Source organism: Anser cygnoides, chromosome 31, assembly GCF_040182565.1.
Source record: "Anser cygnoides isolate HZ-2024a breed goose chromosome 31, Taihu_goose_T2T_genome, whole genome shotgun sequence".
In the NCBI taxonomy this organism is placed as follows: domain Eukaryota; kingdom Metazoa; phylum Chordata; class Aves; order Anseriformes; family Anatidae; genus Anser; species Anser cygnoides.
In genome coordinates, this window is record NC_089903.1 from 2145878 (window position 1) to 2173581 (window position 27704).

A 27704-nucleotide genomic window follows, 5' to 3' on the forward strand; every position below is an offset into this window, starting at 1 on the left:
GGCTTCAAATTTTTATTTACTTAGATGTGTTTTATATTATAGTTTTGGAGCATATGGCTGCAAAAAAGTATATGTATGGTTACTTCTATCTATAATCTATCTATAATAATTGTATAATTACCCCTTTTGAAATGTGTAGACTTGAGGTTTACATTGCAACCCTCAGCTGCATAAAGAGTTCATAATTTGGCCCTGGTTAGTACCCATAAGTATGCAGAGAATTAATAATTAATGTACAAAACTGAATGAGGTAAACCTGTACAGTTAAGAAAATTAAAATGAAAAAAAATCCAGGTGGCAGCTGATGCTGTGGATGTCTCTTGGATCTTTGAACAGCCTACTTTACAGAGAGGTTTGTATGTAAAGATCCCAGGAGCTTCTGGATCCCTTTGTAGTTTACTGCAGTACAGATGTAAGGAAGACTGTAGATACCTTGTTTTCCATTAGCATCTATGCCGTCAAGCTGTATGGTGACTCCCAGGGGGCAGAGGTTGCACACTGGGGTTTCCAGACTCCCAGTTGTGTTGCCGTGTTCTTTGCACACTCAGGAGAGCTCCCAAGACTCCCCAGCCTTCTGGATTCCTTGGGAGATGACTGCTGTATAACGAGGACCTGCTGAGATCTGAGAAAGATGAGGAATATATGGTTCTTCAATACTGTCAAATCTAAGTTACTTATTTTGATGTTCTTTTGTGTTGTTGTTTGTTTCTTTCTTCTTTTTTTTTTTTTTTAAACCCTGCTTTGGGGTTAAAAATTAGTTTTCTCGAAACCTTTTTTTTTTTTTCCCCAGTTTTAATATGCAGTATATGGCAAAGCACAACAAATGTTTGAAGAAACATTGTTTGAAATGTTGATATAGTTGTTAACATTAGTGCAGCTTTAAGGTTATAAAGCCACACAGCTATTAGTTTTTTTGATTTATACCACCACCTGAGGCATGCTTTGATGTCTGGAGTTGCTCCACCTGTCATGTTATATTGCTTTGTGAAGTGCAATCTGTCCATTCCACTATGTCAGCTTTACCAGCAGTTTTTATAGTAACAGCACCTCAGAAGTATAGGAGTTTGTATGAAATATTCTTGACCATTTTCAATTCTTTACCAAGGGAAGCCAGTAGATGTAATCTTTTTGGATTTCAACAAAGCTTTAGATACTGTTTCTCACAGTGTCCTTCTGAACAAAACGTCCAGCATATAGCCAGACAGATACATAACACAATGGGTGAACGTTGACTGATGGGTTGAGGGTTAAAGTAAATGGAGATACATCAGGCTGGCGGCCAGTCACCAGTGGGGTTCTCCAGGCCTCCATTTTGGGGCCAGTTCTCTTCAATGCTTTTATAAATGATCTGGATGCAGGACTCAAATGCATACTAAGTTTGCCCATGACACTAAATTAGGAGGAGCTGTTGACTCCCTTAAGGGTGAAGGGGCCTTACAGAAAGTTCTTGACAGACTACAGGGCTGGGCAATTAAAAAAAAAAAAAAAAAAAAAAAAGGCATACACAAGAGCAATTGCCAGATTCTGCACCTGAGAAGAGGCAACCCTGGACATTTGTAGAGACTGGGGGATAAGAGGCTGGAGAGCAGCCCAGCAGCCCCATGGAAAGGGATCCAGTTGTTACGGTTGGCAGCAAGCTGAACATAAGCCAGCAGTGTTCCCTGGCAGCCAGGAGGGCCAACCATACACTAGGGTGCCTCGGGCATGGCATTGCTAGCTGGTTGAGGGAAAGGGATTGTCCTGCTCTGGTCTGCACTGGTGCGGCCTCACCTTGAGTACTGTGTGCAGTCTGGGGCGCCACAATATAAGAAGGACATAAAAATTATTAGAGAGCATCCAAAGGAGGGCTGCAAAGATGGTGAAAGGTCTAGAGGAGAATGTGTATGAGGAGGACCTGAGGTCCCTTGGTTTGTTCAGCCCAGAGCAGAGGAGGCTGAGGGGAGGCCTCATGGCGGCCTGCAGCTCCCTCACGAGGGGAGCGGAGGGGCAGGCGCTGAGCTCTGCTCTCTGGGGACAGCGACAGGACCCGAGGGAACGGCATGGAGCTGGGACAGGGGAGGGTCAGGCTGGGTGCTAGGGAAAGGCTCTTCAATGAGAGGGTGGTCGGGCACTGGGACGGGCTCCTCAGGGCAGTGGTCATGGCACCGAGCCTGCTGGAGTTCAAGAAGCATCTGGACAATGGTCACAGGCATACGGTCTGAATTTTGTGTGGTGATTTTTGTGGAGCCGGGATTTGGACTCGATGATCCTTGTGGGTCCCACCCAACTCAGGATATTCTATGATTCTGTGATGCTCTTTTTAGGATTTTTCCTCTAAGGATTTTTTTTCCCCATTTGAATTACTTGTCTTCCTGCTGTTGCTTTGCTTAACAGATCCTAAAAGGAGATCTGGAAATGAAAAGGCAAATGATGAGTAAGCTAAACTCACTCAGCCAAGACCTCCTTGTAGCTGTGAAAAATAAAGCAGTAGCTCAGAAGCTGGAAAGCCGTCTTGAAAATTTTGCCCAGCGTTGGGATAGCCTTGTGCAGAAGTTGGAAAGCAATTCTAAGCAGGTTTGTAAAAAATCATTTCATCAGTTGACAATAAAATCCTTTGCCAGACTAATGCTTGAAGTAGTGTTGGTACTGTTATATGGTTTTAAATATTTTTCCTGCATGATTTGTTAAGAAATAATTTATTTTTTGGACAGCATAATACAACTGTAATATAACTTTCCACAATATTATTTATCTTTTTTTTTGTCTCTTTTTACAATGTTGATTACATTCTCAGATTGTTAGAATATTTTATATATTCATTCCATTTAGCACATTTTTAATCTATAATATTTGGTCACTTCAAGTGAACTGTTTTATGTCTGTCTCTGTGGAATAGCACTTAGCCTGAAATTGGTGTAAAAACTTTTTGCTGGTTAATCAGCAGTTATATTTATTTCTTTTCAACAGTGAGCACTTACTCAATTACTGTTTTATTTCTGCTTATGTTTTGCTGATATAAAGATTAAAAAGAGAGGCCACAACCAAAGAAGCTTCTTGGAAAAATAAACCAAGCAATACTTTTGGCCCAAATGCCAAGTTAAAAACAAAAACAAAAATCAACCATTATTATTCTGTCCTGCTCCTTTCTGTTTACCATAATATTAAAATATAAACTGAGGTTTAAAGTTTCACGTTTTTTAAACTTGGTAACAAAAATCAGTGCTCTGGTGTAATACCCAAAAATGTATCCGTCTGTTTTTCCCGGCCATTTGTCAGCATCTCTTTCTTGTTGGATTTAAACCCAAATCAGCTCACTTTTTTTTTTTCTTTCCCCATTCCTTTACTTATATTATTAATATTGAGTTATTTTTTGTACTAGCATTATATGACTAGGGAAATGGAAATGGACATTAAAGTGTTTTCTCATAATAACATAGAGAAGAATGCTACTGCATGCACCTCTGTCCTGTTCCTACAGTGTTTGTTGCATTTCTGGTCAGTTTAATTCAGTCCCCTCTATCATGATGCATGCTTTTGCTGACATATGCTTATGCTTCTAAAAACTTACTCTGGGCACAACTGGAGAAAGTCAATTAAATGAAACTGCTATACTTTTTGTAGTGATCTAAGTACCCCTTAATACTGACTCCAACCCATATACATTAATCTTCTAGTTTGGTCTGTGGTGTAGTTCCTTGTTTAGCTGAAGTTGGAAAAATCAGTTTGGGACAACAGAAGAGAGAGAAGAAAATTGAGAAGGGATGCAATTTTACTTAATAACAGAAGTCAAAATCAGTTTGTGCTATATAGTATTTGTAACAGTTGAAAAATTGATTTAATTCGTGTATATTTGCGGTATGAAACCTGTTGCTTCTAAGCAGAAGAAAATTAATTTGGGACTGCTAGGGTCATGTGATTTCAAGAAATTATTATGCCAGGTCATAGGCTTATGTATTCCTACTACTGTTGTGTCCTACAAAAGAAGCAAGCATTGTAGAACTATATTCATTATAGCCTACACAGTATGTACTCTTTAAGAACATAAATATGTTCTTACAAAGGAACTCAATAGCTCCTTTTAAAAACAACACATATTCAGGCTTCATAATGTTCTGTTACTTTCATATATTTGTTAAATATCACTAGTAATTGACACATTAACATCTCTGATTTTAACAAATAAATGTTATAACTTTTCTCATTTACTTTAACAACAGGAACAAGAGGAATGTTAAACTTTCATAAGATAAACTGAGTATGCTGAAATAAATCACCTACTAAACTGAGAAGAGTAGAAGCTACATAATACAAATGCCATGTATACAAAAAAAAAAAGAATCATATAAAGGCTGCCTAATTTATTATAAACTGTGCATGTCCTATAAACTATTCAGTGAGAATCAATATTCTGGATACAAAAGTTACATAACATTTTCATTCATATTTTGTTGCTTGGTTTCTTTTTCTAAACCATATTAGTAGCATAGCTGTCTTAAAATATTTGTCCTATTGGTAAGACAAGTATTTCAAACCTGCATCCATGTTATGTGTAAAGTTCCCACCCTTTCCATGGCAAATTTTTGAAGTCAATTTGAAAGATTAATTAGAAGTTGGTGCAAGCCCTTCTTTTCTATACTTGTCTGCACTCCCTAAAGCATGCATAGCTTCATTTGTTTCGGCATATTTGTGTTATTAGGTTAAAAAACACATTTCAATTAACAGTCGAGATTCTCCTGAACAGACAGTAGGGTTCAGAACTCAAGACTACTGGTATTTTATATCACTAAAATCGCTAAAACCTGCAGTCATGATGTGTTGGGGAAAAAAAAAATATTTTGAAACCAGTCCAAAGTATTCAAGGGTTTAGATTGGTGATCAGTTCTAAAAGCAGTTGAGTTCCATTTTCAAAATGGAACTTAAATAGAACTTAGATTACAGAAAAGATAGCCTCCTTGTGAAGTGAGCAATCCCAAGGTTGTACATCCAGAGATCACAGGGCAGCACAGGTGGGAGATGCTTTGGATTTCCAAAACAGTGTAAATGCTTTATCATAACACCTCACTTCAGTTGATAATCTTTTCCTCCTCCGAGAAGCTACTTTTCTTGGCACAGAATCGGTACAGTGATGTGGGCTTATTGCTTCAAATTCTGGAGACATTGCATATTCAGTGCTAACTAAAGGATCACTTCCTAAAGCACTGTTACACAGTTTAAGTATGTCCTCACATTTACCCTAGCACTATGAATTATTGATGGTGTGCTTATTGTCATGTATTTCTATCTAGGCAGGACAGATAATGCTAGTGTGGTTTATTCATTACAGAGCTTATTTACATATTTAGTCGTCAAGAAAAAAATGCCTTTAAAAGAAGATCTAATTATTATGGCTAATCATGAACTGAGGAGGAGTTGGAAAAGGGTGACAATAAATATAACATTTTTCACTAAAATCTATCAGCAAATGCAGATCTTATTCTTCCAACTTGGATATGGACTTCAAAATGAACTTTATTGCTTTCATTAATAATTCTTATAGTACCTTCTTACTTCTATTTTTGTCATTAGTTATTTCCCTTCCTTCTCTTACTGGAGTGTCACTAAATGATTAACTAGCAAACAAAATACGAAATTATATAGAACAGACAATCTCAGCCTTAGATCAAAGCTGCTTCTCCAATTAGACATAGAACAGTTATACATCCCAAAGGAAATGTGCAGAAGATAAAATGTGAATCTTCCCACATCTAAATTTCACAGCACTGAATTCAGCTAAGCATCTAATCTGAAATCATGGCTGAAGCTTCTGCTGCAATGAATGGATGGCAAGGGTGAGAGACACCCCTAAAAAGCAGTTTATTCTCATCATGAAAGTGACTGATTTTCTTCATTGAGCACACATTGGAAACAAGGACAAGGATAACTTTTGTAAAGTAAATGTATAAATTTCAGAAACTCTAAATGCACCTTTAGTGACTTCATTATGCTTCACTAAATTGTACTGAAAGCCTTCCCAAACTAACAAAAACAACATTCTTCATCCGAACTTCCCCACTCACATGCATACATTTTATCAAAGAACTCCCGACAGCTCCAAAAGTGAGTGTTAAGGAAAATTATGGCTATATCAGGACTCAGGGCATTTCTAAAGGCAGAAATAAATGATGGTGTTAAAGGTAGGCTGCCATATAAAAGAGAAATAAAATGACATAAAACTACTGAAGTGCTATACACAAATTGTACATACCTTTATTTGTAGAAGATGAAAAGGAAGGTTGAAATTTGTCCACTCCAAAAAAAGGATGAGTTTGCTGATGTGAAACCAAAGGCAAGCATTGTATTTTGAAAGCCTTTTAATGTGCAGCCTTGTGAGTCACCTTAGCGCTTCCATATGATTCTCTAGCAGGTTAAAGGACTAGTCTGTATCGCCCCTTCTCGGATTTATATGTGCCTTTCAGGAATTTAAAGAGACAAGGAAACTATATTGTCATTATTTGGACCATCCTTGAACTATACATGATACAAACCACTTCATTTTTTAAAGGTTTTAGAGGTGTTTGCTAGGGAGGCAAACAAAAGCTATTTCCTTTTTTGTATTTCCTAATTTTTTATGGATTTTCATTTACCCACTAAAGTGTCTGCACTCTTTAAACACATACCAAGTTCCTGAACTTCACCTTGCAGTGTAATCTTCAGTACCTTTTAGCCTTCCCCAGTCTCTGTAATTAGAATGATTATGAATTTCAAATTCATATCTCCCATTTCATTTTGAAGTATATGGTATTTAAACTCCAATCCTATTGATTAAGCATGAAAAATACTTCTTTACTGTTTTGACATGAGTCATTACTCCCAACAGCATCGTGACTCGACTGCTCTGAGCATATGATAATTATACTGCCTGCTTTTGAAGCACAGTACCAAATCACCAGCTGAAACTGCTTCTCCTGTGCCATTGGCAGCATGCTGCATATCGTTCCTACAGTACCCTAGCTGTGATTTATTCTGTTTTACACCTGCTTCACTGTAAACTGTACCCTGATATTGACTGGCAAATGGAACATGGCAGGATATGACCTCAGGTGTCAGGAACATCCTATCATTGATTTTTAGATAAAACTCAGTGCAATACGAATTTTGTGACAAGAGGAAAAGGTGACTGTAGTCAAAGCTTCATATACGGAGCAAGTAATGATTTGGAGTGCTCTTAGCTGCACAGACAACCAAGGGAAAGGTGACATCATGTGTTGTCTCAAATTTCATAGTACCCTGGACCTCAGGAGCTTTATTTTGCTCTTTCTTCCTACCCAGAAATAGAATTAATTAAAAAAAAATGTTGAAAATGTTGCTGTATAAAGTGTTAATAAAATTATACCGAAGTGTTTCCTTATTGCTGTGATTTGTATAGTTGAAGATATCAAAGTCAATGTTGTTGAGGGAACCAAGTATTAATATATAATATTGCAGTGATTAAAAAGCCAACTGGATTTTTTTTTCTTCCACAGAATTTATGTAGTTCATATGTTATTTAAGTCCCCACATTTCACAATCAGCTTACCCCATTTGATGTTATTAATCCAGAGATTAAAACAAAACAAAAAAAAACAAAACAAACAAACAAAAAAGCTAATTTTTTTGAATCTTAATTTCACTGTGTTCTGAGCAGTTCAGATTCTTTCTCTATAAAGTCTAGATAGCTGGTCATTTCTAGCGGGGGAGGCACAGCACTGAGCTGGCTGCTTTAAGATTGTCACAATTACAGTGGTAATGGACCTCCCTACCCATAATTTCCACTGGCAGACTGGACAAAGAACAGCAAGACTTTTTTGTTTAGCACACTATGTAAAATATCTGGTGAAGTTAGCAGTATTTTCAGTATTATTATTATTTTTTTTTTGTTAACTTTACTGATGTTGCCTGCTGAAAACAGGCTGGTTGTATGCCCCTTTCCTTGTCACACTGTTTTTTCAGTATAAGGAAGTGTTGTGGGAAAGGAATTACAGTTAAATACCTGGTAAACCTGTTGTCCATTGTTCTTTTAGAAATGCTGATGTCTCAAATAAGGTAACTCCATACTCTTTCTGAGATTCTGATGCAAGAACGAATAGACCGTTTATGTTATATTATGTATATGTATATAGTTCCATGGAATTTTAGATACTAGCATTCTTGTCTCTGTATTAGAGGGCCTTTTTAATTCTTGCACATCGGCAATAAGTGAAGAAGCAGAGCTCTTCTGGTGCACAGCTTTCCCTGGTCCTGGTATAATGTTGTCCTTTTACTTTCGATTTCACTGCCCTAAACCGTGGTTGGTTACTGGAGCTGTAACTAGAGCATTTTGACAAGTAACCCATCATCTGGGAGAACAAAAAAAATAGATGACCAGTTTTTGATGAGTTAAGGTACTTAAGAGTAGCTGCCCATATTTAAGTGGGAAGTTTTTAGTTTGGTGTTGCATGGAACCAAATATAAAAAGGCAGTACATACATGTACAGCATTTCAAATCTTTCAACTATTAGCAGATTTATTATTATTATGCAACTGAACTATCTGAAGGGTTAACTTTCATTTTACTGGGCAAAGTAAGTGTATTATGTTGGTAGTGTTTTATGGTGTTACATATTTAAGTATTGCTATAATAAGTATATATAATATAGTATAATAAAGTATAATAAAATATAATAAAATATATAATAATATATAATAATAATATAATAATAAAGTATAATAAAATAAGTATAATAAATATAAGATATGACCTCTTCCTATTACGTTTTAATTACAGAATGAAATTGAAGCAAATTTACTTGTCTTCTAGTGCATGTTTTCTAGTTTAAGATTTCATGACAGAAAGCTAACTGCCTTTCTGTGCAAGTAGGCTATGATGAACTATATTCTGGTTTAAAGATTATTATAAACGGTAAAAATAGCAACTGGCAATTTAGTGCCATTATAATGCCTTTATGAGTTCTCAAGGAATAAATCTTCAGAATGGTGGCAAAGTAACATTCAGCAATAGTAACATTTCATATATTTTCTATTATCCAATTCCCTCATAAAATTGACCTTTTTGTTACCACTTATTTCTTTTCTTCATTCACCATGATTTAAGAGGGAGCCATAAGTTCATCCTGTTTAGGATTCTTTCTGATTTTGATATTGACTTCTGCAGATATCTTATTCACATAGCGTGAGTCAGATAAAACAATTTTGTCTGAGTTCGTAGTGTTATTTTTTTCTGAAGGTCAGCCTACAATCAGACAGGGGCAGTTTCTCATTATTTGCTATTGCTAGTCCAAACGGTCTTTACTGAAGTCTTTCAACCAATGTGTGACCTCTGTTTTAATACTTCTCACAGATTTCACAGGCTGTCACTACCACTCAGACATCACTAACACAGACAACTGTAATGGAAACCGTAACTATGGTGACCACGAGAGAACAAATCCTGGTTAAGCATGCCAAGGAAGAGCTCCCACCACCTCCACCCCACAAAAAGAGGCAGCTCCTTGTGGATTCAGAAATTAGGAAGAGGTGAGAATCATTAAGAAATTGAGAGAGAATGATGATAGAGTCTGGATGAGAATGCAAAAGTACTCATTCGACTGAAATAGTTAGATGTATAGTTTTTTGAGAATAAAGTTATATTTCTGTACTCAAGATACAGATTTATTATTATCTTTCTTAGGATCAGTTATGGAGTTTTTTTTTTCTATTTCTATCCCAACTATTTTGCAGTATAGAATGTTAATCATTATGTCAACACCATTGTGCTAGTAATTATAGCCAGTAGATGTCCTTTATATATGGCATTGTGTGGTCCCACTTGATTGTGGTCTTGGAACTTAAGAACAAAAAGTATTCCATTGGTTCTCAGCTTTTTTACTCTAAAAATATGTTTTTAATATTTGGAACGCTAGTAGTACAGATATTGTTTCATTTCTAAAGTTCATACGTTATTCTCTCTGGATTGTGGGTCAGCAGTAGATGTAATAGTTCTGCAGAAGCAGGGTTAATACTTGGTGAAATGTGCAGTAGTATTATTTCCAGAGTTCTTTCTGTGTAACTCACATATGAGTTATGGTGGACTTTGAGAGTATTGAACACTTGTTAAAGTCACATAAAAGATTTCTAATGAGTTTCAGTAGAATTTGCACAAGCACCAAATTTATTAATATGATGCTTAGAAACTAGACTTAAATCACCTCTAGTGTTGGGTTTGGATTTTTATTTTTTATTTTTATTTTTTATTATTTTATTCAGATAAACGTATGAATTCCAAGGCAGTGGATTTAAGGCCTGAGAGGAATACAAAACTGCATTCAATGTCTCATTTCTATAGACAATGTCTTTGTTTTAATTCAATGTGTTTTCAATTATAATAGCAAGTTATTTTCTTGTAAAATAGTCCTTAATGGTGTTAAAATATCCAACTGCATATTATTAAGAGTAATGAAATACACCAAGAATATGAGAAATCTGATTTATATATATATATATTAATTGAAGGAGTTTGTTATTGAAACAAAAGATACTTAGAGGTTTCTTTCTTAATCCAATGTACAATTTAACTTACCCCTTCTTGACCATTCTAAAAGTAAGGCTTCTAGTTAAGAGTCAATATTTAAGAACATTCTTTTTAAGAAGATATATACAAGATCCATGTGTGATGTAAGAAGAGTGATTCATCCCCTTTTTGTTAAATTGGAAAACTACTCTAATGAGTCATCTTTGTCTTCATTGGCTATAGAATTCTGTACTAAATAAGTAACTTTTAGATGGTTAAATTTGAATTAATAAAGCTAATCTCCAAAATCCTGGTTTGAAAATATTTTTAATCTGCATGTTTTTTTCTGGGAGGGAGGTGGTTTGGAGCTGTTTTGATAAGGGTGAATAATGCTTACAAGGTTTCTCAGTTTCTTTCATCGGTGTTTTTCAAGTTCTAGTCAGTTCTGTTGCTGTAATAGTGTGCCTGGAAGAAACACGAGCCTCAATTGCTGTGTTTGGAAAGATCTGTGCTCCAGATTTGCTTTCCTGTGTTCTGTATGTTTTAGAAAGCCATCTCAAAGATGCACAGCACCTGCAGTGTGAATTGCCAGGTGCTTAGTTTCAAGAGAGAAGAAAGAGCAGTTAGCTACTCTGTGAAAATTGTTTTAGTGGATTATGTAAGAGTATGGTCTCCAGATGCTTAGTTGAGAAAAAAAAAAAAAAAAAAAGGATGGCTAATTTTATTTTATTCTATTTTGCATTTCCAAGTGTTTTGGAAGGATTAGAAGTGTGTGTGTTTCGTTTATACTGAGGAATTTTGTCTTTGTCAACCAGTAGCATACACAGGAGTTGATTTCATATTTTTGTAGAAGCTGTTGATTTTTCTCGTCTCTTAGAGCAGCTTACTACCATAAGTAATGGAAAACAGAGATAAGAACCAGAAGACTGTTTTGTTCTTTTCTTTCACCAAAATCTAAAGCTACCTTCAAATTTAAGGTTTTAAAATTTCAGAATAATTCAGGGATGTTCTAAGTTTTGTTACTACTCATAGGAAAGCTCCTTTTCCCAAAGGAATGAAATTACAACCAAGAATGGGGAAAAAAATACAAAAGTAAGTTGGAGCTGTATAATAAAAGTCTTAAAAGTATGTATAAGACATTAGAACTTGAGATAAATATAACGTGCCTGAAGTTTTTGGAGAGAAAAACCTGTATATTGAAGAAAAGGTTGCCAAGGTATCATTTTCATGTATGTGGCACTAGGAAAAACATAGGTCTGTTCTGTAGCATAGAAAAGTCTGAAAATTACTCTATTCAGAGTAGGTTTTAAATAGGAAACAGGTTAGAGCTGTTTAGTATTTAATCTATACATATTTGTAATATTGATGTTCTTGAATAATATCCAAAGACAGTTTTCTTTGCCTGTTAGCAAGTAACTTTGTACCTGCTTCCTAGTATTTCTAAGGAAAGGCTGTTTGTCATAACATTATTATGGATATAATGTTGTTATTCAGGTTTGATTATTCAGGTTTGAAAGAAACTTCATGTCCTTGAAGAGAAAGGCATGTTAAGATAGGATAGTTGCTCCATCTAGTGTTTTTCATTTAATAAGTGTTAACATAACTGTAAATGTTGAAAATAAAGTGGCCTTCATTCCATTGAAAATCACATCATTCGGGATTCTAATACTTCATTACTTAGAAAAGTTTGGATTTTTTAATAGAAAAATATATCAAAGGAAATATAAAGACTTATTCAAAGCATTTTTTGGCAGCTGTTCTTTCAAGTAGTCCATTGCAGTATAATGAATTATATTAGTCAGAACTAAATGATGATTGTTAAGTACTTTACAGCAATTCTCTTGGGCTGCTTGACCCTTATCCTCATATATCAGTGTAGCTTTTGCTCTTTCACTATTATCTAACGGTCTTTAACAAATCTAAAAAGAGAGCCATTTTTCTTCAGTTTTTGTGGTGGTCCTTGGTTTCAGCATTTTATCTGTGTAGTCAAAGCCAAAGAAAAGGGAAAGGTGACTAAGGCAAAAGAATATAATTTTCTGTTGTTTACAGTATAATTTATATATGTTTTCATCTAGAATAAAATAGGAATGGATATATCAAGTTCAGTAAATATGCACACTTTACAACTTCATGCTTTTTTTTTTAATAAAAAAAAACAACTCTTTATCCTGTTTGTGAGATAATACACTGAAAATATATACTCTTCACCTTTAGTGTCTGAAATCGCCTGCTGTATTATGGGAGTGATGCCAGTTGGCACTCAATGGGAGGCATGACTGGATTTGAAAATGCTTTGCATTTTTAGCCACTGGTTGTTTGCTGAAGGCAAATGGTCTTAATGAACATACTCAACAGCAACCTCTAGACTTCCATTTTACTCAGCTGTGACTTCCTTACATATGAGAAATGCAGTGGATCTAATCTGTCTGAATTTCAGCAAAGCATTCCATGACACCATTTAGGAATCACTGCTAAGGTCAGGAAAGGTGCAGTTTATTACCATAAGAATGGTGAGATGGATAATTGGCTAAAGAAGAAGAACTATGTGGCTAATATGATTGACTTTGTATTTTCTTTAATCCCTTGGTATGCATTACAGAGATGTGCAGATAATAATGTTGATGAGACTAAATTGAATAGTATCAGTGTAGAGGTGGTCCAGAATGTCATTCAGAAAGGAAAGATTTTTTTTTTTTTTGAGGACTGAGCTTAAAAATAAATAGTAGGAAAAAAAATTATCAATTGGGACAAATAAGCATTGAATTAGTAGATAAGAACTAAGACTACTTTATCAACTAAAGGCTCATCAGTTGCAAATACAGAGGATGAAAAATAATTGCAGAATAATTCTGCCAATGGGTATGGTGTATTTCAAAGCTGTTCTTTGACATGTTCTAGGCAACCCAGAGCTATGAGCTGAAGAACACTGCTGATGAGCTGGGCATTTCAGTCCAGCCATGGAAATGCAGTTATTCAGTAATGTAGTTCTTTAATCAGAGTTGTACCATTCCCTACCAGCTCAATATGTTGACAAATGGTCTTATGTCTGCCCAGGATACACAATGCTGACATGCCCAGCATGGTTTTGTTTTGGTGGGGTGGTAACTTGTGAGGCAGTTTATATCTACTGAAAGAACCAAAGAAGAGCAAGTCTTGAGGGTAAACTACCTTAGCACAAGTTTTCTTATCTACCCCAAAGCACTGCAGATAAATAGCAATAAAATGAAAACTTACTGCAATCAAAAAGTGACATTTTAAGCCTCTTAGCATTAGTAGAGCCTCTGGACAATATTGGGCAGAACTAACCTATTTTGCCATAAACACAAAACATAATATAAATCCCTTATTTACTAGCCATACTGTAAGACAGAGAAAAGCATGTGGTCTCTTCCAGTGGGACGCAGCCTGCTCCCATTCCAATGCCCTTTGCTTCCACATGGTAGATCACAGCTTCCCAGCAGAAAGGGCAAAGCACACACACTTTCCCAAATGCAGCCAGTGAAGCTCTGTTCCCAGAAATGGTGGAAGGGATGTGAGACTCTTGTGCAGATCTGGAAGTAAGAAGCTGAGACCAGGACTTAACATGCCAGGGAGCCCACACCTACTGGCTGAGGCAGCGCACTACACCCAGCCCCACCATGTGTGTGCCAAGCAGCGGGTTTCCCCGACGGCATAGGCTTTCCTACAGAGGCTGTCTCCTTGGCCTCAGGCTGCCAGGGAAGGGAGCCACCCGCCTCAGACGGCCTCAGGCCACTTCTGGAACATTCCTCATGGCTGCCCTGTGTTCACAGTCCCCACACTGGTGCTGGCCACAATGGCCTACACTCGCCTCACTGGGGGCCCTGTGGCCACCCCACAGCCAGGCTGCCTGGCCCAGCCAGCGGGGAGACCCCACAGGAGCAGTGAGCGCTCTGGGTGCACGGATAGCCTCGGCCCCACACTCATGGTACCTGAGACACCTTCATACCCAAGCCCTGACAGAGCCACAGGAGCCCTTTATAGGGTATAGAGCACAGGTGGAAGGTTTATAGTCAGCCCCTTTCATTATTATATATATTTTAAAAAATGTATTTCTTTTTACTTTGAAATATAAACAACTAATCCCTAATCCTTGGTGTTATTTAGTAGTTTCAAAAGGCACTTGATAAGATACAGGGCTTGTAGGTATACCCTGCTAGGTATTTGGGCTAGGAAATCCTTGTACAGAAATGGAAAATCTTAATGTAACTAAGTTCTGAAATGCCCTAGAGGTGAAGTTTGTTCTGTGTCTAACAGAAAAAAGATGGGAAAACCAGAAAAAGGAGTCTTTTTTGAACAAATCTTTTGCACGTGTGGTCTAGGCGAAAGACTTTTGAATGGGAATCTGCAGTAGGCCCATGGTTTAGCTTGATGAAGAAAACGAGTTGCTTTAACCAATTTGTGGAGTTGTGAGAGGGCTGTGAGGGCAGTACAAGATAGCATCTCTGTTGTAGAAAAGCAGAAAGACAGACTAATTGGAAAACTAAACATGAGCCCATAAATAATTTTAGAGGCACTAAATCCTCCACTGCAGATAGAATTTTTAGGTGGGGAGCAAGGTAACATGCACTTTAAAGCAATGTAGTTATTCAGAATGATTGTATCAAGTGATTTGGTTTTAGTCTCTTCCATGGATTTAATTTACAAATTCTACATGCACTCAACTTTATTGGGTCAGAAAGGTAACATTTCATTACTTTTTTTTTTTTTAATGTCAAATATATTGTTATACTTACAAGATTCAAAGGTTATATCGATCCTTTTATATCAATCTAGAGTTAATATACTTTGAAAATGAAACCGCTCAGAAATAAAACGTGCAGTCATCATAGCACAATGATTAAAAGCCATATTCTACCTGCATTTCCTGTTTTTTGTTTTATTTTGTTTTGTTGTTTTTTAAAGCTAGATATGAGAGAGAGATTTTTTTCAAGGTTATTGAAAAGTGCAGTGTGCTTTTAAACTATGTTAAGGATATTTATGTGCATTGGTTGGACTAGGTGATATAGGTTGGACTAGGTGATCTTGGAGGTCTCTTCCAACCTAAATGATTCTGTGATTCTGTAGCAAAAGGTACCTTGAATTAACTTTCATCTCTTTTAAAGTTCCCATCCCTCCCCCTGGTTTCCATTTATAGCCTTTTTTGGGGCAGGAGGCTTTGTTTGTGGAGTTATATTTATAGAAACAGAAGAAACTACAACTGGAAGAGCAATCTGTAATGTCAGATCAGTTCTGTCCAGATGCTGTCTGCTGTGGCTAATACCACCAGCTGATGAATGAATCTCTCGGCCATGTAATGTGTTCCTGATTACTTTGTTTTACTATCAGAATTCTCCCAATAGTTCAGCTCCTCTTCTAGATTACACTTTCAGGGGTGGTCATTGCAGAAGCAGGGGCTAAGTCCTTCTGTTAAAGACAAGACAAAATTCTGGTAAACATTTACCAGAATAATATATTCTGGTAAACATTTTGCTCTGTCACTTTCTATACTATACCGGGCTAATAGCATACTATTCTTCAGCAAGCTTGCCTTACTGGTCCTACTTAACTGGAACCACAGAACAGAATGAACACCAGAAGTAATACAGTTTTACCTGCAGCCAGGAGAGTTTAGTACTGAGTAACTCGTAATTTTGTCTTTATTTTTATCCTGTATCTGATGTTCTGTGCTCCTCTCCAGTTACAGCTGGTTCATGCCGGTGCTATAGAACAGCCTAATTGCCACAATAGCTGACAGTGGCTAGAGACCTGTCCTCACCTATCAATTTAAGTGAGGTGAAAGAAGTGGCCGTTGCATCTCTTGTGTTCCTTGTCTGTATAGTTGGTGACTTCAAGGAGCAAGGAATGGAGTGCATGTTGGCAGTAGGGAGTGACAACCCTTTTAGTAAACTGGGCTGCTAATTCTTGTGGGGTGGTGTTTGTACACTGCTGACTGGATTTCAAAAACAGAGGAGGAGAGGGTGTTGGTCCCATCTAGTCTGAATACCTGTAGGTCCCTGATCGAATTCTCTATTGACCCTTAGAGCAGGTTCTGTTGTTTCTCATTGTTGCTGACAGGCCCTGAACCAGATACTTACGTGAAACGCAGGACTGTATAGCATTACTACTTAGTCTTTGCAAAAGTATATGCTGTATTTGGGGACTTCCCTGTATCTCAGCAATATTCAAGTGATATTACAGCCTTTAGGCAGCTGCTGTAATTTAGCTGACCTAATATGTCCCTTACTGAGGACTTCAGGAACTCCATTTTGTGCTAGAGACTTCAGCCTTCTTCACATCACTGATCATTGAGCAGAGCTGTTGTCAGTCTTCATTAGATATTGAATATAAATTATTTGTATCTAGAAGCATATTAGGAAGAGCTATGAAATTGTTAGTTTTTATCTTGTAATCCAGTTCATTAGCTTTAAAATTGAGTATCAGTATTGTTGATAACATATGGAAAAAGTTGATAAGGCACCTCGCAGCAACACAATCCATGTCAAGTTAGTTTGGTGTTTGGACATTAATTTCAGTTTGAAGAAAGGTATTTCAGAACGGATGCAGTTTAAGGCTTCTTTTCTCACTATAATTTTAATGGCAAGAATAAAATATTCTGACCACCTTGAATTCAGGGACAGATCAGTAAGTCTGCAGCTTGACAAGATTGTTTAAAAAGATAAAAATATCTGCATGTTTCATGGCAACTCTATCCATGACATATTAGTAAACTCAGTTTGCATTAAGATTAAGGGAAGAAACAACCATTGAATTAAATAGGCAGAGTTAAATCAGGATTGAAAACCATTTAAGTGTATTTGTGGAGACACGGTGGGATTTATATATACATACATAAGGACCAAGCCTATTTCAATAAAATGTTAATGAACTTTGCGTACTTTGCACCAGCTGCAGTTTGCTCAGTCCTATACCTCCAAAATGAAATAATAAAATTAAAAATATTATATTATTAAATGGTATTTTTAAGATGTAGCTGGCTATAGTTCTGCATTACCTTCTGTTTTGATGTTGTATAGGATGACTTGGTATTCTTCTTTTTCTTCAGGAATATGGTCATCCAGCAGATCAACATACAATGTTGTATTCAACGTCCCCTATTTGTTTTAAGGGTAAATTGATTAGCCATTATTTTATAAAACACAAGTGATATCATAATGACAAGTATTTTGAACAATTTCTTTAAGAAGAGTTAAGTATCAAGAATTGTAAGCTCCCTCCAGTTTGTAAGTCAAAAAGTGAGAAATTAAATAATCAAACCAAGAAAGAAGGACTGTTGAAAAGGCACACTTTTTCTCAGATCAGTTCTAATCACACTATTTTCCTGTAGCCAACATCACTGTTTATGGACTTACCTCAGGAAAAAAAAGTATTCCAGAATAGTTTGCAAAATTTTGTTTTACATTATGTCCTACTATCTTCCACTCAACAGTAACATTTCCCAGTCCTGGAGGAGTTCTTACGATGTGGAATTGTAATTGTTCTCCTAGGAATAAAGGACAAGATGCAGTGTTTCAGGGTCTCCTCTTCTACATGTTGGTTATAAAAATGAGAGGTCAAAAACATGCATCACACAGTTAAAGTATTTTTCCTGAAAGATATTGCTATTTTTGTCAGTTTGAATTTCACAGTAGTTATATACCACATTCACTTTTAATGCTGAAAAGAAAAACCTAAACTTAAACTCTTCTAGTTTTTTTTTTTCTGTTTTTAGTTCACACTTGGAAATAATTATGAACATATGAGGGAACTTGGTATAGATGAATAACTTAGAAAGGGAATGTTCATGAAAACATGCGCAAACATTAGAGCAATACAAGTCTGTAAACTGTACAAAACAGTAACTACTGTATGTACCAACAATAATAGTAGTTTTCTACAACAGTTCCCTGGAAAGAATACACATTATCTGAACATTTGCACTGTCTTGTGACTTTATTCAATGCATGCAGAAAAAAATGCTTATAATTATCTGTAAGTTCCATTTATGTGAGTTCGAACTTACAAATATGGTCACTGTTAGAAAACAAAACATTCAGAAAATGTTAATAATTTCTTATAATCTCAGAGGTAATCAGTATTGCTGGACAATGTGCATATAAAGGAAGCAAATACTATGGTATTTTGCACATTTATAACATTTAACCCCAAAGGCACTTTAATTAAAAAGAGTAGACCTCTTAGTAGGCTTTGTAAAATGTGGAAATTGTTTTATATTCACAAGTTTTTCACAAAATTTCCATTAAATATTTTAAATGTGGACATGTGAAATTAGCATGTTATATCAACATGGAATAGATCAGTAGGCAATATTTTGCAAAACATTCACAATAGAGGACAGATGGTTATTTATAATAGGTAGGTACATGGCATTCATATTTCATATGCATTTTTCAGGTCCACAGAATTTAAGTTCAACAGCACATTTTGTCCTGCATTGGCTTTCAGAGACATGAAATATGCAGAAATCTACAATTCTGAGATTTTTGAAAACAATACATGAGATTTCTTTTGCTTATTGAAGAATTAACAAAACATAAGATAATGTTATAATAACATTATGCTGCCCAACTAGTCCCTTTGATTATGCAATTTAGAGAGCAGCAACTTAGGATGCTGTCTTGCTATTCTACTGTATTACCTTACAGAATTGTACAGCATTGTACAGCTAAAACTGGCAAGAAAAATCTGAAAATTTTCTAGTTACATTTATTTTTTGTAAGGAAGAGTCAGAGATATGCATGTATATTGGCTACCAATGAAAGAGAAAGGAATTCTTAACTTCAAGAGCCCTTAATATACTTAAATAAAATTTAATATTGTAAAGAAGTAATACAAAAACTGTATACACCCATTTTCAAATACATAAATGTGCTATTCAGCCCCAACATTTCAAACTTCAGTTAAGTCTCAGAGATGTCAACATTGATGTCGACATTGATGTCGACATCTTTGGCTTAAGTTGGTCCATGTTGCTTCTAAGAAAATTAAGGAATTCAAAATTTATTGATATCACAAGGATTCCACTTCTACAGTCAAATATCTGGATGGTAGACTCCCAATTTACAGGTTCCTCTGAGGCTAAATCATTACAGTGTTTAACACTGCACTGCAATCCACTATGTTCTATTTGAGAATTTTGCATATCCATTACAAAGAAATAAAGATTTAAAAGAAAAGTGGTTTCAATGGTTTAGTACCATTGGGAAAACACACACACACACAAATAAGGCAAAGCTTATTTCAATATATCTCTATAAGTTATAATGAATTTTCATTGAAGACTGGGAAAAATGCTTTATGATATAGAAAGCTGTTCCACTATAATCCAAACACTGAGAAGAAACTTGAAGTCATTATTACAGATTCCAAGTAGTTATTTACTGATCCATGTTTCCTACCAGCTTTACCAAGATTTTTTTGGTATTCCTATCCAGAAGAAATGCTAATATGAACACTAATTGATTTCTGAAGATTGAAAGTGTTATTAGGCTAAATTCAATATTTTTTTTAATATTTAATCCTTATCCATACTTTTACGTTTCTACATTGTGACTTAATAAGTGATGCATCTCTTACATAGAGAAACAAAGAGGTGGGTATTTATCGCTGTGAAGAAGGGAGCATCAGCCGCTCTCCTCTTCCTCATTACTTTAAGCTACTGCAGTGCATTTTCTTGTAATACAGTTACACAACTGTCGCAGACCCCTGTCCAATAAAAAAATACTACACTTATCCTCAATAAGGTAAAAAATAACATGCACATTGTGAAAACAAAATGTATTCACTTAACAGAAAATTTTCAATAACACAATAACTGTAAAAGTAATGATATTTGGATTTATGTCTGGTAAATTTTGCTTTCGAATGAAAAAAATATTTTGACAAACTAAAATAATCTAAATGCCTTAGCTCTTTTGCTCTTTCTCTATTTCTCCCTTTTTCTCTCTCTTTTTTTTTTAATCAAAGACACTTAGTTCACTTGTTTTGTTTCTGGCTGGAAGGCAATGAACTATTTCTTTTCACAACCTGGAAAAATAATATAATAATAACTATATATAATAATAGAACTATAGCCAAGTACTTCAGTTTCAAGCAGCCAGCATTTGGTAGCATGCTATGAATAACATTTAACCAGTTGAAAGTATTCAGGGACTTTGGGACTGAGACAGTTTGTATTAATTCCTTGTGCTCATTAACAGCTCTTCTTAGCTAATCATATCACATCTGGCTTGGCACAGAATTAACACAAACCATACCTAGATAAAAAACCAAAGGTTATGATGCCCTTTCATGTTGGGAAAACAAAACAAAAAACCTTTGGTTGAGAAAGCCATTTTTCTTCAAACAGAAAATGTAGTGCACACATTAGGGGACAAGTTCCTGTTTTGTGAACTTTCCCTGCCCATCAGTTCAAACATCAGAGAAACGTGATACTGCAATACACTGAGATTCCATCAAAGGCCACCTAAAGCAATCACCACCAGTACTATTATCATCCTATGCAAAACTGCATCAAACTGTAGATGAAACATGCCGTGTATTCTTTAAAACAATAGTAGAAATGTTTAGTACATACCAAATTATTATTGTTCTTTCTCAAATGTTTGCTTTCTCTTATAATTGCTACTTCCCAAATCATCTGCCATAAAAAAACATCAGGTTCATGGGACAGACAAAGGGAAGATGTTACCCTAGTGTTTCTGCAGGAATGTTTTCTAGAATATTTTAAATTCTTTGTAAGTCGCTGATAGATCTGATTTGCTTATGACTATTAGGTGTGTGTATGTTGGCAGTCATGAAGTGGGCTGGCAGGAGCCTCGTGCAGGCCAACAAAGAGAAGGGCAGAGTCCTGCCCCTGGCGGGGAGCAGCCCCAGGCACCAGGGCGTGCACCCTGATGGAGAGCAGCTTGACAGAAAGGGCTTGGGGTCCTGCTGGACACTGCACTGGGCAGGAGCCAGCAACATGCCTTGTTACTAAGAAGGCTGATGGCATTCTGGGCTGAATTAGGCCAAGTATCCCTAGCAGGCTGAGAGAGCTATCCTTCCCCTCTACTCTGCACTGGTGAGGCTGCACCTGGAGCACTGGGTCCAGCTCTGGGCTCCCCAGTGCAAGACAGACCTAAACGTACTGGGAAGACTCCAACAGAGGGACACCGAGGTGATCAAGGGAAGGGAAGAGAGGCTGTGAGAGCTGAGACTGCTCAGCCTGGAGAAGGGGAGGCTCAGGGGGATCTCATCAGTGTCCTTCAATACCTGAAGGGAGGGTGGAACAGGACAGAGCCAGGCTCGTGTCAGTGGTGCCCAGGGACAGGACAAGAGGCAGCGGGCACAAACTGGAGCACAAGAGGTTCCCTCTGAATATCAGACAGCACTTTTGTGCTGTGTGGGAGCACTGGCACAGGTTGCCCAGAGAGATTGTGGGGTCTCCCTCCTTGGAGATACTCAAAAGCCTGGACATGGTCCTGAGCAACCTGCTCTAGGTGGCCCTGCTTGAGGGGGAAAGGACCAGATGACCTCCAGAGGCCCCTTCCAACCTTAAGCATTCTGTGATTCTATGAATGCTTGCAAGAGTTCAAAGTACATGTCAGGTATGTGGATATTCACTTCTTGCTGGTGTTCTCTGAACAGTGAAACACAATCATTGTGAGTCATTATCAACTGAAAGCACAAAGATGGAAACTGGCATTAAAATTTGAGCGTGGTCAACACAAAGAACACACCTTCACAACCAATAACAGATCTTGAGGCTGTATGGAAGCTTATAATTCCTGCCACATTGTCACTTGCCAGAATAATCACTGTGACAGTGTCAAAACTGGGCAAAATTCGACTCCCTCCTTCAGTATGGACCAGGCTGATTTCAATACTTTCATCATCCTCTGGCTCTGGATCATCTATAATGGGCAGCGTGACCATCTTCTTTGTTTCACCTACAAGGAGAAGAACGTATACAACCGTGTGTCCACTTGGAAACCACCTTGTAAAAAGACTCAATCATCTCATTTTGAAAATAATTAAATACATAAAATATATTAAAATTGCATGAAACAAACTTATTTACCTTTCTGGAAGTCAGTGAATGTCATTATGAAATTTTATCTAATTACTATTGATCAGTCACATTAAGCCAATAAAACGATCACATCATTAAATATACTATGTAGAAATTAATTATATAGGAATTATTTCGGAGTGCCTAGAATTCTTTATTTTCATTACAAATTCTATGACTTTAAAATTTAACTTAGAAAAGGGGAATATCATTCTTGAAAAAAAAATAAATTGCCAGGTGCTAAGCTCTCCGATGAACCATTTACACAAGGGTGTACATTCAATATGAGTACATTTACTGAGCCAGGGAATGCATTGAAATGGGATGACATTTTGTTAGTTCCTTGCCTTTGGGACTATCAAAGAATAATAATGTAAGCAGCAAACACCGTTAATCTCTAGTCGCTATATATCCATTAAAATTTACAACACAATCCTGTTGTTCAGTGCGTGTGCATAACCCAGCTGTGTTTTATGATCATTAGAATATCAATTTACAGAATACATATGTATTTCCTGCTAGATTGTCTTTCAAAATACTTCAAAATCAGTTTTTACTAAACTTATAACTGGTAATGTAATTACATGTCAGCCTCACAATCATTGCCAGCAGCCATGCCTTACTATTCAGATGATTTATCAAGCTAGCACACTAGAATCTTTACTACGCACCTGGAAATTGCTTTCAAAATATCAGTTCGATTAACTCAGACTTTGAAAAAATAAAATACAGCATAAAATACAGCATGCTGCATGGTACTTAAGTAATGTCTGAGAGGGACTTGTTTGTCCTGTTTGCAATTCTTTTAAATATGTTCTGTTATGTTACGTTTAAATATGTTTTGTTATGTTACAATATGATCTCAGAATTTAAAGAGATGTCATGAAAAATTAGTACTGTAGTGACCGAGGGCTAACAAAAGACCACTTAGGCCTGATTCTCATTTCCATTATCCTTGCTGTAACAACTATCTTCGACTTTATTAATCCTTACTTATGTGGTAAAGGAAATCTTTATAGTGCAATATTTATACTGCAATATTTCTTTAATAAAAACCCTTAGGTATTTATTGTGCTTAGATATTTCATTGTGCTTTGCTACCACTGTGTGTGTTCTGCAAGATAATGCTACATGCTAATGAACAACCATACTCTTTTGCACGTGTATCCTTAGCATTCAGGAAAATTTAGCCTAAGAAGAAGATATCAGTTGTCAAAACATCCACAGTATCGTGTACTTGTCACGTTCTTTTTTCTTTTTCTTAGTTTTACAAAACAGAAGCCAAAACGAGAGCTTGTCTCACCTTCAGCAAACACCAGAGTCTCACCGACACCTATAAAATCCAAGTTTGGAGTAGCAGTCCCACCAATGACACGCCATTCCACTGTCACTTGTCCCAGGCTGCCTTCTGTTCTGTGTATCATTAGCTGCACGTTGGTCTGAGGACGTTCCTCTACTTCAACATACAGACCTTTCTCTGTTGCATTGGGACTTACACTGTAGATCTTAAACACTCCAAATGCGTCTCCATTCATCATTATGATAACTGTGGAGGTATTTGGCTGTCCTATGGTTGGTTGGTTTTTTGAGCTGGCTGAGACGTTCATCAGTTCTGCTTTCAAAAGGGTTATAGTGAATCTCTCATCCAGTTCTGGCAGGCTGTCAGGCAGTATGGTAACTGTTAGATTTGCAGACTCTTCCCCTTCCTGCATTATGGCCCACTGTCTTGTAACAGGTTCATAATCACTGCCAGCGATGGCTTGTGTGCTGAAGAGGGCGAATGCACTGGTAACGTTTTTCTTGTAGGTCCGGAACCCTGAAGTGTTGTTAGTTAATGGGCTGATATCTGACGTCAGCCAAAGGCAGAGAGGAATCCCTGAGGCACTGGAAAATGTAAAGGCTGAACATGCTTGTTCTTTTAGGCACTGAGCTGCACAGGAATACACAGGGTCACTTGCTGCTGACACATTCACTCTGGTCTTGGATGGTTTGTCAGGAATTCCTTGTACAGGAGGCTCGTAGTAGGCCAGGATATCCTGACCTTGCTCCACAGCAAGAGCTACAACGTCAGTCTCAGAAGTGCTGTAGAAAATCTGCAGCTGACCAAATCTTCCCTCACTAAAAGACATTATAATAAAATAAAGTTCTGTTAGTTGACAAAGGATGTCTAATATTCTACATGTTTCTGGGTTAATAATAGAAGTGAACAAAATCAACTGACCCTTTCTGAATTGCTGAAAAATTCCAAATAACACATCAAAATGCATTCCCTTTGAAACTAGTACCAGAATAACTGAGTTATCTTATTTTTTTGTGGATAGCAAGTTTGATTATTTATAGCTTAGGTAGTAGTCTGTTAAGAATGCATATTTGTAAACATTTGGTTCTAGGAGTTAACTTAGTCTTCTTCAGGACTTGGCAGCTCTCCTTACTTGCAAGGAAGAAAAAGCCGGTGACACCCAGACTTATCATCCTTCCTCTAGGATCACATGCATAAAACCTGTTTTCCTTCTCTTATTTTCATCCTGTAAGGGCTGGCCATTTTGTCCTCCTGTTCAAATCACAGGAACAGGCTACCATGCAGGTTTAAATGATTTGATGATGACAAAATGAATAACACTGTGTACGCTGAACATTGAATGTAAACTCACATTCAATGTATACTACTGTACAATGTATACAATGTATACTACAGTTTACAAATGTATACAAAGTGCAAAGTATTCAATGTATACTACGTTTAAGTAATTTATGTAATACACAGACATCTACTTCAAAAACAATGTGTTTGAAATGAAAATACATTGAGATGGCAGATCAAAGAATTGATGCACATATTTTTATGAGAGGAGCATGAAATTTGACATTATAGTGGAAACAAAAGTGAAGAATAAATAGTAATTACAAATAAAGCAAACATTATACAAACCTTCGCCTGACTGTTATGTTTGCCAGCAAATTTCTTTCTAGTGGCTCCTGAACTCGATATAAGGATTGATGAAAGAAAACTGTGCCATAAGGATTATCATTGGCAGGTATTATAATACTTGCCACGCCATCTAACCCAATAGCACCACCATTGGAGGCCTGAGTTAATTCTACACGGACAATCTCAAAGAGAAGAAAAGAAAAAGAAGTAATGCAGCTAGACAATTTGTGGTTTTTCTAACAATAATTACAAGCAAAGTATAACATGAAATTATAGCACCTTCCTGCCGGAACATTTCTTGTTTTCCATCATACATATTTCTAGAACAAGTCAAAATTAATACCATCTTCAAGGAAGATGTAAGTGCTTGACTTACTTCTTCTATTTCTGGAACATCATCAGCCAGGATTTCCAATAGTAGCATCTGAAAGGCTTCCCCAGGGGCAAAAGTAATATTGCCTGAGGCAACCTGCAAGTCCTCATCAGCAGGGTGTCCACCAATGGTAGCAACCCACTCAACAGTAACGTTACCAAGTGTCCCAGCATTGCGGATTACTGGCAGATTTATGGGTACTGATCCAGATTCAGGCTCCTCCACAGTAAATTCGGTCATCTGGAACACTGAAGTGCAGCACAAAGAGGTGTATTTCATTAACAGTAATATTTAAAATAAAAACACCATCCTAGTTACTGAATTATATATTTTATTTCACTTGATTGCATTCATTTGCACAATTAAAAAAATGTTAATCAGGTTTAAACTTCAAATTGAACTTTCAGTATCATTTTATCTGCAAATAAAATTGGCATGAAAATTCAGCCCCCACCCAAGAGTTTATTCCAACGTATCCATTGTTCAAGGCTAGCCATGATCTAAGTTTTTAGAAGACGGTCAGAAGGTAATTTTTCCCAGTGAGGAAATTTTTTATCATTTTTTATGTCACGTATGGAAAAAATGTGTCAACATATTCCATCTAAATTGTTTCAAATATAAGTCTTTCTTGTATAAAATCTTTAGTTGTTAAGAATGAAGTTAATGAATTATCCATGTGGAATTATTTACTTTTGTCAATTTCCTTTACATTTTGCTGATAAAATGGAATAACTGAAATAAAGTAGGGTACTAAAGGGAGAAAGAGTAAGTCAAATAAAATGGCTGGAAAACATACACCAGAAATACTGAAATAGAAAAAATAAATAGAAAAGATAAATTTCTAAAATGTCATTAAATTTTTGAAATTACCATTTTTTTCTCAAAACCTGTGTAATGAAACTATTTTTGGAAAGTGTCCACAATCCATTTTACTGATAATGATAGAAAGAAGAAAAACTACAATAACTAACAACCAGAACATACAAGAATGCAATTTAAGTCATATTTGTACTTTCCAATTTCCCCAGATATTTAAACCTGCTTTGCCTGATTATTTTGTAAAACAATGACACTGCACTATCTAAACAGGTTTTGGCATGTAAACTTAAGCTTCAAGCTATTGCAGAAATGCAACATTTAGAATAGATAAAAAAATACAAATTAAATTAAAATCCATCCCCATTAGGAGACTCCAAAATCCACCTTCGTCTCACAAAATCTTGATATATAAGTTGACTGAATGCTTCAATTTCGCTATATAAGGGCACCATTTGCCCTTACTTACACGTTTTAATTTAGTTTATCTTATTTTGTCCTTTACTGTGTTCATCCAGACTTCCCTTTTTGTATTCTGAAAATTTTTATTCCATTGCCCAGTAATAACTCACCCACAAATCAGCAGATTGCTACTGGACAAGAGAAAATATGCAAATAAGACTCATTTACCAAAGGATCCAAACGGGTCATCAGAAGCCTCAATGGTTATGACTGCCCTCGTCAAAGATCCAAGCAAGGCTCCTCCTGTCGTTTGATTCAGCAGCTGAACATAAAAGGACTCCTCAACTTCAGGACTGATATCATTAATTATATAAATTGGCACAGCTTTACTTGTTTCTCCTTCTAGTAAGACAACATCTGATGAGGCTACACTGTAGTCCTCACCTAGATTTGTACATGAAAAAATAACAAAACAATCAAAACACAGAAGAATATTAAGGCATTCTGGTTCATTATGAAACATCACTAATGTTTATCAGCACTAATATTTATCTGTTCTTTTTGCATTCCCTTGTGTTCATATGTTGGTGTGTTTTTTTGTGTTTTTTTTTTTTCTTTATCTTCATACCCA

The 27704-nt window shown here is 36.4% G+C and overlaps 1 protein-coding gene across 1 annotated transcript in view; it reads right to left on the reverse strand.

Moving 5' to 3' along the window:
* The window catches only part of LOC136787811 (adhesion G-protein coupled receptor V1-like), an 84506-nt gene that overhangs the window by 4931 nt on the left and 51871 nt on the right, over positions 1–27704 (reverse strand). Inside the window, 8 exon segments of the mRNA XM_066985140.1 lie at positions 433–622; positions 17496–17595; positions 17854–17984; positions 22222–22431; positions 23857–24671; positions 25483–25664; positions 25859–26103; positions 27302–27517. Coding sequence (XP_066841241.1) covers positions 459–622; positions 17496–17595; positions 17854–17984; positions 22222–22431; positions 23857–24671; positions 25483–25664; positions 25859–26103; positions 27302–27517 — 2063 coding nt within the window. The 3' untranslated portion in view covers positions 433–458.